The sequence below is a fragment of the Peromyscus californicus genome, unplaced genomic scaffold, assembly GCF_007827085.1.
Source record: "Peromyscus californicus insignis strain IS unplaced genomic scaffold, ASM782708v3 Scaffold_11__1_contigs__length_118956290, whole genome shotgun sequence".
NCBI classification, from domain to species: Eukaryota; Metazoa; Chordata; class Mammalia; order Rodentia; family Cricetidae; genus Peromyscus; species Peromyscus californicus.
In genome coordinates, this window is record NW_026294402.1 from 117,821,467 (window position 1) to 117,836,046 (window position 14,580).

The 14,580-nt window shown below is 45.6% G+C and overlaps 1 protein-coding gene across 1 annotated transcript in view; it reads right to left on the reverse strand.

Annotated features, from left to right (window-relative positions):
- Positions 1-8,666: 8,666 nt before the first annotated feature.
- Positions 8,667-14,580, reverse strand: part of Cdcp1 (CUB domain containing protein 1) — a 42,041-nt gene continuing 36,127 nt past the window's right edge. The window contains exon 9 of the mRNA XM_052725595.1: positions 8,667-11,633. Within this exon, the coding sequence (XP_052581555.1) occupies positions 11,210-11,633 (424 nt within the window). The 3' untranslated portion in view covers positions 8,667-11,209. The remainder of the gene's footprint in view (positions 11,634-14,580) is intronic.

A 14,580-nucleotide genomic window follows, 5' to 3' on the forward strand; every position in this document is an offset into this window, starting at 1 on the left:
TCATTGCTCATGATGCAGGCTTTCTCCCTTCTTCTTCACAGCTGCTTCCCTTCAGAAATCTCCCTCACATCTGATCTCAGCTCAGCATCTGCCTCTGGCAGGTCCTGAACAGATTCAGTAATTAAGAACCTTGTACAGTGGGGTGGGGGACTGAAGAGATGGCTCAACAGTTAAGAGCACTGACTGTTCTTCCAGAGGCCCCGGTTTCAATTCCCAGCACTACATGGCAGCTCACAACTGTCTGTAACTCCAAGGTCTGACAGCATCACACAGATATACATTCAGGCAAGACACCAATGCAAATAATAAATAAATTATCATTATTAAAAAGAAAGAAAGAAAGAAAGAAACTTGTACCAGGACCAGTAAGATCTGCAGCTTAAGATGCCTGCTGCAGAGCCTGGGATTGAGTTCGATCCCTGGAACACACATAGTGGACAAAGAGAACTGACTCCCAAAGTTTGTCTTCTAACCTTCACATAGGTGCTGTGGCACACGCTCACTTAGGCTTACACCTTCACACAGATTAATAATAAATTAAAAAATTTAAATTGATAAAAAATAAAAACTTGTACCACTGACTCAAGAAACATAAGTCCTTTTAGATTTTGATAGCACCTAACGTCTGTGGCTGCCACCTCCAGGGCAGTGGCATGCCTTTGGGAAGTGATTGAGTACAGCAGGAACATCACTGTGGCCCTTCCTGCCAGTGACACAACAAAGGTCGCCCGGTCAGAGCAGTTATCTGAGCCCATCCTAGTCTCCTCCCCACTCCGCACATGGGAGGTGGAGAAAGTGGAGGCGGGAGCAGAAGTTCAAGACTGTTCTTGACTATTAAATTCCAGGCCAGCCTCAGCTACGTGAGACCCTGTCTCAGAAAAAAACAAATCAGCTAAGAACCCTCATAACATTTTACAACTGTCCCTCCAACCATAATCCCTATTCAGTTCATTGCTCTGGAATCAAGGTTGTCTCAATGTCACTGATAGCAGGACATACAGCTCAACGTGAATGGCTGGCTCTGCTGCCCAATTGTTTTCAGAGATCTCTAGCCAGGTGAAGCTGTGATCTTTACTGACAAAGAAGAAAAGAGTTTCAGGAGGAATTGGTATGAAGCAAAGCTGGGATTTATTAGGCCAAGCATGAGTTTGCTGAGTAAAAACATTGTAGGGTTTATAAAGAAAATGCACATACAGATTTCAGCACAGAAGTTGCTGAATAGCTGCCTAAGGAAAGAACAGCAACACACACCCAAGATAAGGGGCGGGAGTGGGCTTCTCCAGAGAGATGCAGTCTTGAGTTTTCGGATAGCAAGACTGTCAAAATGGAGCGGGTATTATTATTTATGAGTTAAAGTGGGGAAGAGGTGAGGAATTCTGGGAGTGGGATTTTCCCAGAGTAGGGTTTCCTCAACTTTTCTTTATTACGCCGTTTTCTGGATGTATCCTGGCATCGAATACATGATGGGAGCAGGTGGTTCTGCCAGACTAATGCTGTGTAGATCATTATGAAGCAAAGAACAGTGGTTGTGGTGGTTTGAATAAGAATGGCTCCCATAGGCTCATATTTTGAATGTTTAGTCATCAGGGAGAGGCACTACTTAGAAGGGTTAGGAGGTGTGGCCTTGTTGGGGTAGGTGTGACCCTGATGGAGGAAATGTGTCACCGGGAGTGCTTCGCGATTTCAAGACCCCGAGTCAGGTGCAGTAGCTCTCCTTTCCTGCTGCCTGTGGATCCAGATGTAGGACTTTCAGCTAGCTCTCCAGCACCATGTCTGCCTGCATGATGGCAGTGAACTAAACCTCTGAAACACAAACAAGCCCCAATTAAACGCTTTCTTTTATTAGAGTTGCCATGGTCATAGTGTCTCTTCACAGCAATAGACACTGACTAAGGCTCTGGTCTTCTGAGTTAGCTGCGTTGGTCCCAGCTGGTTTGGGATGGTCTTTCTGTAATGTGACTCTGACATTGCATTAGCCTGTTAAACTGGGGATATAGCTCAGCTGGTAGAGTGTTTGCCTGACATTTTTGAGGTTCTGGGTTCTGCCCCCAGCACTGCAAAAACAAAACAAACTATATGTCAGACTATATGTAGATTGCTTCTTGTTCCTTACCAGCCTTATTAACAACTCAAGGAAAGTAGCTAGTGGAATGGAATCAGCCTTACCTTTGGGTCATTCTTGGCAAGTGAATGAGCAACTGCCATTACCTGTGCTTGCAGTTCCCCTCCTACCCACCCTGTGTCTGTATGCTTCCTCACAGCATGGTATATGGCAACTTCGCTGTCACAAGCATGTAGCTTGGGGGGTTGCACACCATGGGTATTCAATAAGAGTGACTGTAAATAACTGGATTGAATCAGATGCCCAGAAGAAAAATGCCCCTTGCTTTAGTGCTACCAACAATAAAACTCTTCATGCAAGCCAAAGCAGATGTGATGCCATGTTCAGTTATTGCTCAGGCCTTGGCAAGTATCTGAAGGTAAAGTCCATTCAAGAAATCTATGCTGGCAGCAATTGTAGCAAAAGTGCAATTTTTCATCTTAAAAATCAATGTCCTTGGCTTGGAGGATGTAAATGAAACTTTTTTCTTTAAACACAAAAAACAAAGGCTATATTATCTCACAGGGACTTTGTTATCAATCCATATCTAGGCTATTTAAAGTAACCTAATTGAACACTAGAAGTGATTGGACATTAGAGGCATATGACAATTTTATCTTCATTATTGGGAAGTTCTGTTTGGCCATGTTTGTCAAAGAGGCTGTAATTACGAAGTATCACTGAGTTTACCTTTGGAGCAGATTCGAGGAGATGAGGAAGAATCCCCTCTACAGCGCACACTTCCCAGCTCTCCTCCTTCAGAAGGGCCTGAGAGACCGTCAGTAAAATGGACAGTTTGGTTGTGAAGTAAATATTTAACATGCCTTTTGATTTGAGATGTTTTCCCCCCTTTTTTTTTAAAGACAGGGTTACTCTTTGTAGTTTTGGTGCCTGTCCTGGATCTCACTCTATAGACCAGGCTGGCTTCGAACTCACAGAGATCCGCCTGCCTCTGCCTCCCAAGTCCTGGGACTAAAGGTGTGCACCACCACTGCCTGGCTGAGATGTTTCCTTTTTTTTAACTACATAAAATTAAGGGCAATGTTAGCTAATAGCAAAATTTGTATATTGTTTTCTTCTTTTCTTTCTTTCTTTTTAAACTTTATTTTAAATTATGTGTGTCTGTGTCTGTCTTTGTATGGGTATGTACATGTGGGTACAGATGCTTGTGGAGGCCAGGAGAGGGCGACAGATTCCCTGGAGCCCCTGGCAGTTGTGAGCCGCCTGACCAGGTGCTTCCAAAACAAGCTCTGGTCTTGGCCAGAGCAGCAAGTGCTCTTAACCATCGAGCATCTGTAGCTAGAGTTTTCCTGCCTTGCCCACAGTCAGGACAATCTTTGTCACCTGCCAGTCCCACAGCCACTCAGACCCAACCAAGTAAACACAGAGACTTATATTGCTTACAAACTGTATGGCCGTGGCAGGCTTCTTGCTAACTGTTCTTACAGCTTAAATTAATCCATTTCCATAAATCTATACCTTGCCACGTGGCTTGTGGCTTACCGGCATCTTCACATGCTGTTTGTCATCGCAGCGGCTGGCAGTGTCTCTGACTCAGCCTTCCACTTCCCAGCTTTATTCTCCTCCTTGTCCCGCCTATACTTCCTGCCCGGCCACTGGCCAATCAGTGTTTTATTTATTGACCAATCAGCAACACATTTGACATACAGACCATGCCACAGCAAGCATCTCTCTCCACCCTTTGTGTTTTAACTGGGGATTGAATGTAGAAGTTGGTGTGTGTAAGGCAAGTGCTTTACTTCCGAGCTATGAGCCATGCTTTTCTTTGAATTTGTGATCCTCCTGACTCAGTTTACATACAAGTAGCTGGGGTTACAGGCCTGTACCAATAGGCCTGGCTACTGTTGGTATGTTTGTTGTTGCTTGTTTGTTTGATTTTCTTTGTACGTTCTAGATTGGCCAATGTTCCATGTAGCTTAATTGGTCTTGAACTTATCATGATTCTTTTGCCTCAGCCTCTCAAGTGCTGGGCTTACAGGGATGAATCACCAGACGTGGCATTTGTTTTTTAATTTTTCTGTCATCTATATATTCTCAGAGTGAAATGTCTCTTCTTCTTCTTCTTCTTCTTCTTCTTCTTCTTCTTCTTCTTCTTCTTCTTCTTCTTCTCCTCCTCCTCCTCCTCCTCCTCCTCCTTCTTCTTGCCAACTTTTGACTTGGATTATAGCATTCATTTATTTATTTCAAGGAACAGGGACTTCCTGTGTAACCCAAGCTTGTCTGGTACTCTCTGTGTAGCCTCGGCTGGAACTCACAATCCTCTTGAGTCAGCCTCAAGAAGGAGGGCTTTTCTACTGAGCTGAGGCTAGCCCCCCTGTCTTTCTCTCTCACTGTATTTTCTCCATCTAGGGCTCACTATGATTCTTGGCTCTCAGTAATCCAGGCTTGTTCCCTAGGTAACTGGACGTCATGCAGGTTTATTTGATTATTATTCCTCAGAGAGATTTCCCCAACTTTTCTGTCATCCCAGCTTTTGCTTTACAGCACTTACATAATACAATGCATTACCCATCAATTTGTTTTTTGTTACTGCTTCTTCCAATTTTCAACTCTACCAGAAGCCTGAAGCAAGCTTACTGCTTTATCTCCAGGGCCTAGTTAGCATTCAGTAAATAATTCATTGCCTGACAGGATGAAGGGATGAATAACTGTAAACCTAAATGACAAATTTACTTCTTGACCAGGTGCTTATTATGACTTTGAGCGTCCCTCTTTGGGAAGCCAAGTTTGCTCAGAACAAAGGTCGTGAATCAAAACCTTAGGATGGGAAATAAGATGGCAGCCATGAAGAGGCCGATGAAACCAGTGCAGGTGGTTAAATCCTGGAAAGCTTCTCCCTAGAACAAGAGCTTCCTGTGATTTCTATGGGTTAGGGGAGGGAAATAATTTGCTCCTCATTCCTTGTGAGTTCTCTCTCTCTCTCTCTCTCTCTCTCTCTCTCTCTCTCTCTCTCTCTCTCTCTCTCTCTCTCTCTCAAATGGGGTCTTGGGCTGGAGAGGTGGCTCAGAGGTTAAGAGCACTGCTAGCTCTTCCAAAGATCCTGAGTTCAATTCCCAGCAACCACATGGTGGCTCACAATCATCTGTAATGAGATCTGGTGCCCTCTTCTTACCTGCAGAGATACATGCAGACAGAACACTATACATAATAAATAAATAAGTCTTTAAAAAATAAAATGGGGTCTTATATAACCTAGGCTGAACTTGAACTCTTGCCCTAATTTCCCAAATCCTGGCATTATTGGCATGTACAACCTCACCTGGCTTCCTCATGAGTTCTTAAATATCCACACAGCCACAACATTTACCCCCAGTAAAGTCTGGTAGTTAAGACAAAATTAACCATCTTAACAACTTACCAATTGTTTTCAAATGAACATCTACTCAGGGCCCAAGCTGTCCTGGAACTCACTCTGGCCTCGAACTCACAGTGATCTGCCTGACTCTGTCTCTCGAGTGCTGGGATCAAAGGCATGTGTTACCACACTGGCCACGAATTTATATTTCTTTGACAACTTTAAATTTTGCTTTAAACCCAGTAGTAACTTTATTTATAGTAAGTCATATGAACAAAAGAAGGGGAACAGGTCAGTTCCCAGTTTCATGACCCTTGTTTCTCAGGCATCTGTTTTGCTTTAAAGCTCTAAGAGGCCTCCAGGAGCTCTGAGTTACTGGGCTGAGAGATGAAAAGCACCGCAATGTTTTCTAACTATACCTTGTAGTGATGTGTGGTGTAGAGGAAGCCCCCACCAGGGTTGATCCAGCAGATTGGCAACTCCTATCAGCCTCCTACTTTCTGGTTGTAAGGATTTGTCCTGTGACTACCCTTCCCTTTCTCCAGCATTCTAAATTCCTGAGAAAAGCCAAACCTAAATGATTAAAATGTTAACTGATAATTTTTTTAAATAACCAATGAAATCCAGTATCTCTGGTGATGTCCTGCTAACATCAAAATGTGTCTAGCTCTGAATCAGCAAGCACAAATCAAGCAAATTGCTAAGAGGTTGAATGTGTAGAAAAGTACCCTAGGGAGTCAAGGTTAATTGGAATGTTCCATCCCTGACTTCCCTAAAATAACCTTTATGTGATGATATTCCTCCACTCCCAAGTTCTTCTTGTTTGTTTTTGTTTTTTGTTTTTTTGAGACAGGATTTCTCTGTGTAACAGCCCTGGCTGTCCTGGAACTCACTCTGTAAACCAGGCTGGCCTCGAACTCAAGAGATCCACTTGCCTCTGCCTCCCGGGTGCTGGGATTAAAATCGTGCGCCACCACCGCCCGGCTCATCCCCCCCCCCCCCCCCCCCCCCCCGAGTTCTTACAGTGCTGACTCTCGAATATACTGGATTTCTTGCCCATTAACATTTGTCTCAGGGGTATTGACTTTCAAGTGGTAAGCAGATGGACTTGGGTCTGACAACAATTTTGGACAACATTCTTTAGAATTCCTAATACTGTATGGAAAGAAAGAGATGGGAAGGTGAGAGAGGGAGAGGGTAAATCTAGATGTTTTTACTTCCCTGAGTTGGCAGGTGGTTCTAAGAACTTATTTAATTCAGTGTATATTGAATTTTTATGTGCTCAGGGCTGAATGTAAGGTAAAGTGAATGTTTTTGAATGTTCTTTGCAAACTAAAAGAGAAAGTATCAAACTTATCATACAATCATACAGTTGGTCTGGTTGAGAGCAGGACCAACTGATTCTCAAACCCATTCTTTTCCCGAAACACCAACTGCATGGCTGCCTGCATCTATAGCCCTGCCTGAAATGATTTGTAGGCTACATACCAGCAGGGTCTTCTGATGTTTCTGGGCTAATTCCCTTTGCCCTCTTCCACCTCAAGGACTGTCCTGCTCCATATTTCAATCAAGGCTGTTACTCCTCACACACCCCTCCTGTTCCCAACCATCGAGAGATAGCCTGCAGGCTCAGTTTCATGGGAGCTTGCATTCAGTACACACACACACACACACACACACACACACACACACACACACACACACACACAATTGTAGGATACACTCCTGGGACTTCTCAGTTGCCTCTCATCAATACTGAGGTCCTGTAATCTAAATACAAGGCTGGGTTGGGATAACTAAACATACTCAGCTTAGTCTATCTTGTTGCTTTTAACAGAATGCCTGAGAATGGTTATTTTGTAAAGAAGGGTTTATTTGGCTTGTAGTTCTGAAGGCTGGGGAGCCCCAGGCCATGGCATTGGCATCTGCTTAGCTTCTGGGGTATGTATATGTAAGTGCATATGCTCATGTATATATGTGTGGAGGTCAGAAGATAGTTCAGGTGGCTTTCCTCAGGTGTCCCCTACCTTTTGAGACAGGGTCCTTCACAGGCCTGGAACTTGTCAAGTAGGCTAGGCTGGCTTGCCAGTGAGCTACAGGGATCCACCTGTCTCTACCTTCCCAGTGCTTGGATTATAGACATGTGTCACCATGCCCAGCTTAAAAATCTCTTCTGGGTAAGTGCTAACTCTTGGGGCTGGTAAGATAGCTCAGTTGGCAAAATGCATGCTGTGCATTAAGGATCTGAGTTTGGTTCCTGGCACCTGAACAGGAGCTGGGCACAGGGGCTGGAGAGATGGTTCAGTGGGTTAAAGCGCTGCTGTTCTTGAAGAGAACCCCGGTTCATTTTCCAGCACCTGTAACAGCTGACAACCACCTGTAACTTCAGTTACAGGGGAGCTGACGCCCTCTTCTAACCTCCATGGACACCAGACATGCACATGGTGCACATACATACATTTAGACAAAACACTCATAACATAAAAATCTGAAAAAAAAAAAAAAAAGAAAAGAAAAAGCTAGGCAAGTGACATGTGGCTATAATCCCAGCACTGGGGAGACCAGAGCATCCCTGAGACTCACTGCCCTACTAGTTTAGCCAAATCAGGAGTTCCATGAAAGACCTTGCCTTAAAAAATAAACTGCAGCCGGGCAGTGGTGGCTCATGCCTTTAATCCCAGCACTCAGGAGGCAGAGCCAGGTGGATCTCTGTGAGTTCGAGGCCAGCCTGGTCTACAGAGCGAGATCCAGGACAGGCACCAAAACTACACAGAGAAACCCTGTCTCCAAAAACCAAAAACCAAACCAAACCAAACCAAAAAACAAAACAAAGCAAACAAAACAAACAAACAAACAAACCCAAAAAAACTGCATTTCTGGCCTGACTCACTGCCACAGACCTCAAAATGGATGGCAGAATATAAGACTTTTTTCCTGCTGTGCAGCCCAGGCTAGCCTTAACTCACAATTCTCCCTCAATCTCCTAGTGTGGGATTACATGTGTGTACTACCACACCTGGCTAGGACTGATTATTTCAAACAACATATTTGCTTCCCGCAGGGCATGGCGTCAGGTGAGAGGGAGGAGGCTGCAGCAAAAAACCTGATTTTCTGTGCAGTGAATCCTTGGTGAACAATGGAAAGAGAAACCACTTAGCCCATGTGGAGTTTGTCAAAAGAAATAGCTGTGAACAGGGAGCTCCATGGAAACAGCACAAACAGCAACAGCATTAAATAACCAGATATGCATTTACTTTGTATATCTTTATTTAAAAAAGTATAGGAAATGAGTAAGATGTTATTTAAAATGTCTCTACATTAAATAAATTATTTTCATGTATGCATTGCAGACCCACAGAGACTGGTCCTCCAACTTGTACTGAGGTTACAGCTGATGGACTTTGGCTTGTCCCCATGGAATAGTCAACCCTTTTCTTTCTTATGCAGCCACAGCCCAGCCAATGGGTGCAAAGACTTCCTGGGCATCAGCAGAGCCAAGGTAGAAAGACACTGGGCTGACACACAGTAAGAACCAACATATGAGATTGTCTTCCCAAGGGGCATTTGAAAGTCAGTGGAGAGGAAGCACACAGGGCCCCCGCTCAGCATAGTGATTCCAAGTGAGGGAAGGAACCACAGCTGCCCCTGGCCCTTCATGGAGGGTGGTCAGCACCTTGGGTAGCTGGGTAGGAGTTAGCGGAAAGCTTTCAGAAAGGAAAGTGCAGGAGTAGCACCCTCCTTTCTGGAGAGAACTCAAGAGGTCTTGGAGTTCAAACCTTCCAGGAGATGCTGGTAGAGCTGTCTCAAAGGCTACGTGGGCAAGATGACAAGATGCTTTCCAAGGTCAACTCCCTGAACATTATGGAGCATATTCATTTCTTGAAGAAGGTTTACCAGAGATCCTGAACTACACTACCACGGCTTTCTCTCTAGATCATGCAGGAGGGATTTTCCACTACCTCCTCCCTCCGTAAATTATGGGAACTCCACTCTTTGCTTTTCATACAATTCAATGTCAATTTACAGCCACAAGCACATGGCATCAAAGTAGAGGCAACAGGGGAATAGATAAATGTTTTTTTAGACAGGATTTATCTGTGTGGACCAGGCTGGCCTGGAACTCACTCTGTAGACCAGGCTGTCCTGGAACTCACAGAGATCCGCCTGCCTCTGCCTCCCGAGTGCTGGGATTAAAAGCTTGCACCACCACTGCCTGGCTTATTTATATATTTTTAAAGGATAAAATTATTCTCAAAATTTGTTTAAAAGTCAAAGTATTGCTGCAGCTGGGAGAGCCACACACCACAGAGGAAATTTCTCTTATTTCTACGAGTAGGGGATGAGAGGATCTGTGGTAAATTCTGCAGGGGGATAGCTGTATGCAGCAAAGGAGAACTGGGAAGTCTCTTACTGAGTAAGAGATACACACATGGACTCTTTGTGGCTAGGTAGATCATCAATCATCCCCATAGGTGCACATTTATCTAGTGGTCTGCAGAAACTAAAACACAGCTGTCCAAACCAGTTAACAAGAGATCAAACCACTACACTAGATCAAAGGAGCTTAATTTATGGGGTTTTTTTTGTTTTTTTGTTTTTTTTTGGTTTTCAAGACAGGGTTTCTCTGTGTAGTTTTGGTGCCTGTCCTGGATCTCGCTCTGTAGACTAGGCTGCCCTTGAACTCACAGAGAGCCGCCTGGCTCTGCCTCCCAAGTGCTGGGATTAAAGGCATGTGCCACCGCTGCCCGGCTGTTGGGATTCTGCTGTGATCCAGCTGCATGACCTCGGCTCAGGAGTTGAGCAGGGGGTCTTGTGTCTTGCATCGCACCGGTCAGTGCATGCGTGGTGTAGCTCCATAGGCCCACCTTTGCATGTTCATCGGGAACCCTTGAAGGCTGCACACAGACCCCATCCTCTCTCTGTTCTGCTCCCCCCACCTCACCATCTTTCTCTCTGCCCTCCACACGTGCTTTTTCCCAGGCCTGGTTCTTCTCCCCCTCCCCGCTTTCCTCTAATAAAGCTCTCTGCTACCGGGTAGCGTGGCCGTGGCTCGTGACCTTTTTGAGTGGTAAGTGTTGTTTATCATTCATTTCACCCGCCATTTATGTTTTTAAAAGAGGGTCTTATATAGACCAGAAGGGCCTCCAACTCACTACACACTTGATGATGACCTTGAAATTCTGGTCCTCCTGCCTCTACCTCCCTAGTGCTAGGATTACAGGTATGCACCATCATGCCTGGTTTTATGCTGGGCTGAGGATGGAACCCAGAGCTTTGTGCATGTTAGGCCAGTACTTTACCAACTGAGCTATACCCCCAGCTCCACATTCAATTTTTTAAAACATAAAGGACCACCAAATAAATACTACTACTACTATTGCTACTACTAATAAAAAAGCATATTGTCATTTTCATCCAGAGGACTCCAGTGAGAGAAGAGACCTCAAGCAGAGCTCCTGGGAATCCGCTAAGTCTCTGCTTATTATTGAGAATCCAGGGCTCATTGTGGTACTGTCTGGGTGGACCATGTCTCTCTTCTGGCACCGTGGCCAGCCCCAACACAACCTGAGTTCAGGAAGACCTGAGCTGTTAGGATGACATCCCCATCAGAAGCCACGATTTGCTCATCACCGGAAGGAGTCCACCAGGAAATCAGGATTTGGTGGCACTTTGCAAAACCTACTGTTCCTTCTAGTTGATTGCTCTCCCATCTGACTCCTGTTTAGGACAGTTTTTCGTGTCTCAATGCCTGGTGTCAGGCATCTCAGCAAAGTCTTTGGAATGGGGCCAAATTATTCTTCCATCTCCACTGGTCCCTGGGTGTTGAGTAAGGGGATGTCTGTCTCCCTGACACCTACCTCCCCCTTGTTGGGGTGTGAAAAAGTGTAGGGTTCACTCTCAGATTCAGGAGGGCTACTAGGAGCTGGCTCATCTGCAGTGAACTTTGCAGTTGGGGTCCTGGAGAATATAGGGGGTGGGGAGGGGGGGCAGTCCCCCATGGGGCCCTGGAAGGGCCGGTAGGTGTCCACCTCAGGCTGGATGAAGGATCCACCGGAGTCCTGCAGCAAGTGCCCATATACCATGGTATCGTCGATGACTGCATACACATGAGAGTCATTGTCCTTTCGTCTTTTCTGGAACTTTTGAGTCTGGGGCACTTGGGTATTGACATTGCCATTGTAGATACCCACAGCAGGGCCCTTGTTGACCTTCTTCCTGTTTGCAGAGAGTGACAACAGCAGAATGAGAAAACTGTCAGATGAGTGACACATAGGACTCCTTGGGGTTCTAACCTTATCTCACCTGAGTCCTGGAAGCCTACTAGCATTTGAAACTGGAACTGTCCCAGGGACTACTCAGAAGCAGCCTTTGTCTCAGGTTTCCAAGGTGGAAATTGAAGGATCATAAATGGAAGAGGTGGTTTAAGTGAGTTTGTTTTGACTCTGATAGACTTCAGGGGAACCAACAACGGAGATACCTTGTAATTCCTCTCCTTCTTCTTCCCAGTAATAGGGATGCACAAGCCTTTCTAAACCACATCAGCTCAGCACGCCCAGGCCAACCTTCTAGAACATACAGTACTACCCTGTACTAATGCTGCCGCTTCTCTTGCACAGAGCAAAGCTAATTAGCTAATTCCAGTTAATATCCGAGACTCGGGGGGAGAGAAGGGCACAAACTAGCTAATTTTCTGCTAGAGTTGAGGTCGGAACAGCTCATCATTAGCTGAGTGGCCCTGTCCCTGTCCTATCAACAGCAACCACCAGGGAAAAAGCTAAAGTGCAGACAAAATCCAGGATTCGGTGAACCATTCACTCGGGTGTGTGGCGCTCTCTGGTATTCAGATGTGGACAGTTGTTGGCATGTCTGCCCTGGGTACACAGCTTTGCCTTCAGTGAACAAAGCATCAGGGATTTAGACAATGGCTGACTCCAGGGCTGCAGAATGCAAAGGCTGGCAGCTCACTAATCCTAGACTGCACTTCTGTGAGGTAAAGGGCCATCTGGTGCTGACCAGCGGCTCCCCAGGCTCTTGCATGAGGCCTTCAACAGATGTCCCTCCCTCATGTTCTCACAGTGCCTGGCTTTTCCCTCTACCCATGGGTAGTAGAAAAGACTGTCTTGCCCCTGGTTTATTCCCAGAACGTGACCTGGGTCCTAGTGCCAAGGAAACCCTCCGAAAACACCCACAGCAGGAACAAGTTCAGTGCCACTCACTCCCCTTGTCCTTGCAGACCTGCCCTCCCTCCTCCACCACACACACAATTTAGGGCTTCACACAAGCGCATCAGACAGCGGCCTCACGCAGTTGAAGCCCATAGGAAGACTTCCTGTGCTGGCAAGCATCAGGTCAACCTGAAACAGTGTGTAGAAGGAAGCATGAGGGCTGGACTTTTGTTCTTAGCCAAATCCCTCTGCTGTAGGATGTCTTTCTGTATGCTGTGAATATGTGTTGCTCTGATTGGTTAATAAATAAGCTACTTTGGCCTGTTTCAAGGCAGCTTAGTGGCAGGCGGGAAATCCAAAGAGAGAGACAGAAAAGAGAAAGGCGGAGTGAGGGAGACACCAGACTGCCATCCTGTAACAACATGTAATGGGATGCAGGTAAAGCCACAGAACACGTGGCAATACGTAGATTAATAGTTATGGGTTGAGTTAAACTATAAGAGCTAGCTGGCAAGAGGCCCGCCATAGGCCATACAGTTGACAATATTAAGCCTCTGAATGATTATTTTATAAGCGACTGAGGGACCTTGGGCTGGGTGGGACTGGAGGAACATGGGACTGCAGGGCAGGCAAGACCTGAGAAAACTTACGGCTACATCCCTCCTCTCCACAAGGCATCTGGGGAGTCAGTGTTAAACGAATGTGTCCCAACTGAGTGGGACATGCTGTGTACCCCAGACAAGAAAGCATCCTCCTTTCCTATGTAGTAATGTGTATTTCACGGGAAAAGGCTTCATGAACCAGAAAGGAGCCCATCATTCCTCAACAGTTGGACATTTTTAAGACAGTCAGTCCCACTGCACATCAGGAATTTGCTCAGAGCCATAGTGAACTTGAAAGAAAAGTTTGGGGACCGAGGAGTTAGTTGGTAAAGTGTCTGTGGTGCAAGCACGAGGACCTACATCAGATCTCCAGCAACCATGTAAAAAGCTGGGTTTGGTGGCATGCATCTGTAATCCCAGGGGTGGGGAGGAGGAGACAGGCAGTGCTGAGCAAGCCTGGTGAGTGATGAGTTTGATCCCCAGGACTCATATGGTGGAAAGAGAGAACCAATTCTCACACACTGTCCTCTGGCCCCACCAAACATGGGTTGTGTGATGTGCCCATGAGCATGCACATACACACACACACACACACACACACACACACACACACACACACATAATAAAATGTAGTAAAAATTATGAAAAAATTTTGTAAAATTGATTGTGAGGAATGACATCTGATGTTCTCCTCTGGCCTCCACAATATGGCCAGAACATGCGTGTGTACCACACACACCTGCACACTCACACTCATTCACAAAAGTTTTTTTTTTCTAGAAGGTTCAAATCATGATAAAGTAAATGGAGATCTCTGATCTTCATCAGACGGAGCAGAATTGATGAAGTCTGATGTCAAACTGGACTTATTTAAAAAGTCATTTACCTTTCAAGCAATGGAAGCTGCTGAAAGGGGGAAAGAGATGAGGCAGTTAACCAAGCCCTGCTTCCTCTTAACTCTAGGGCTACCTTTTGGCACTGGTCTTCAGCCCCTAGATAAACACAAAACAGATAGCTTATTTAAGAAACTACAGGAGAACAAACTAGGGCAAAAGGTTTGTTTTTTCTCCAGGTAGCAGAGGGTAGTAGGTCCTGCTAAGATCACTCCTGCTACCATCAGCTCAATGAGCAGACACAGGGGACTTGGTACTAGGACCAGGACGTCACAGTGAGTGAGTGTGTGTGTGTATGTGTGTGTGTGTGTGTGTGTGTGTGTGTGTATTTTATTCCCCCAGATATGCCTCCCCACCCTCTGAAACCGTAATTCACCCTTGGTAAGGATATTTAACATTGATCTTTTTGGGGAACTGGGCAGCAAAAACCCCCAACATCGTTGACATGAATAAGCTGGGTGTGGTGACACATGCCTCTAATCTTAGTGCTCAAGGAGATAGA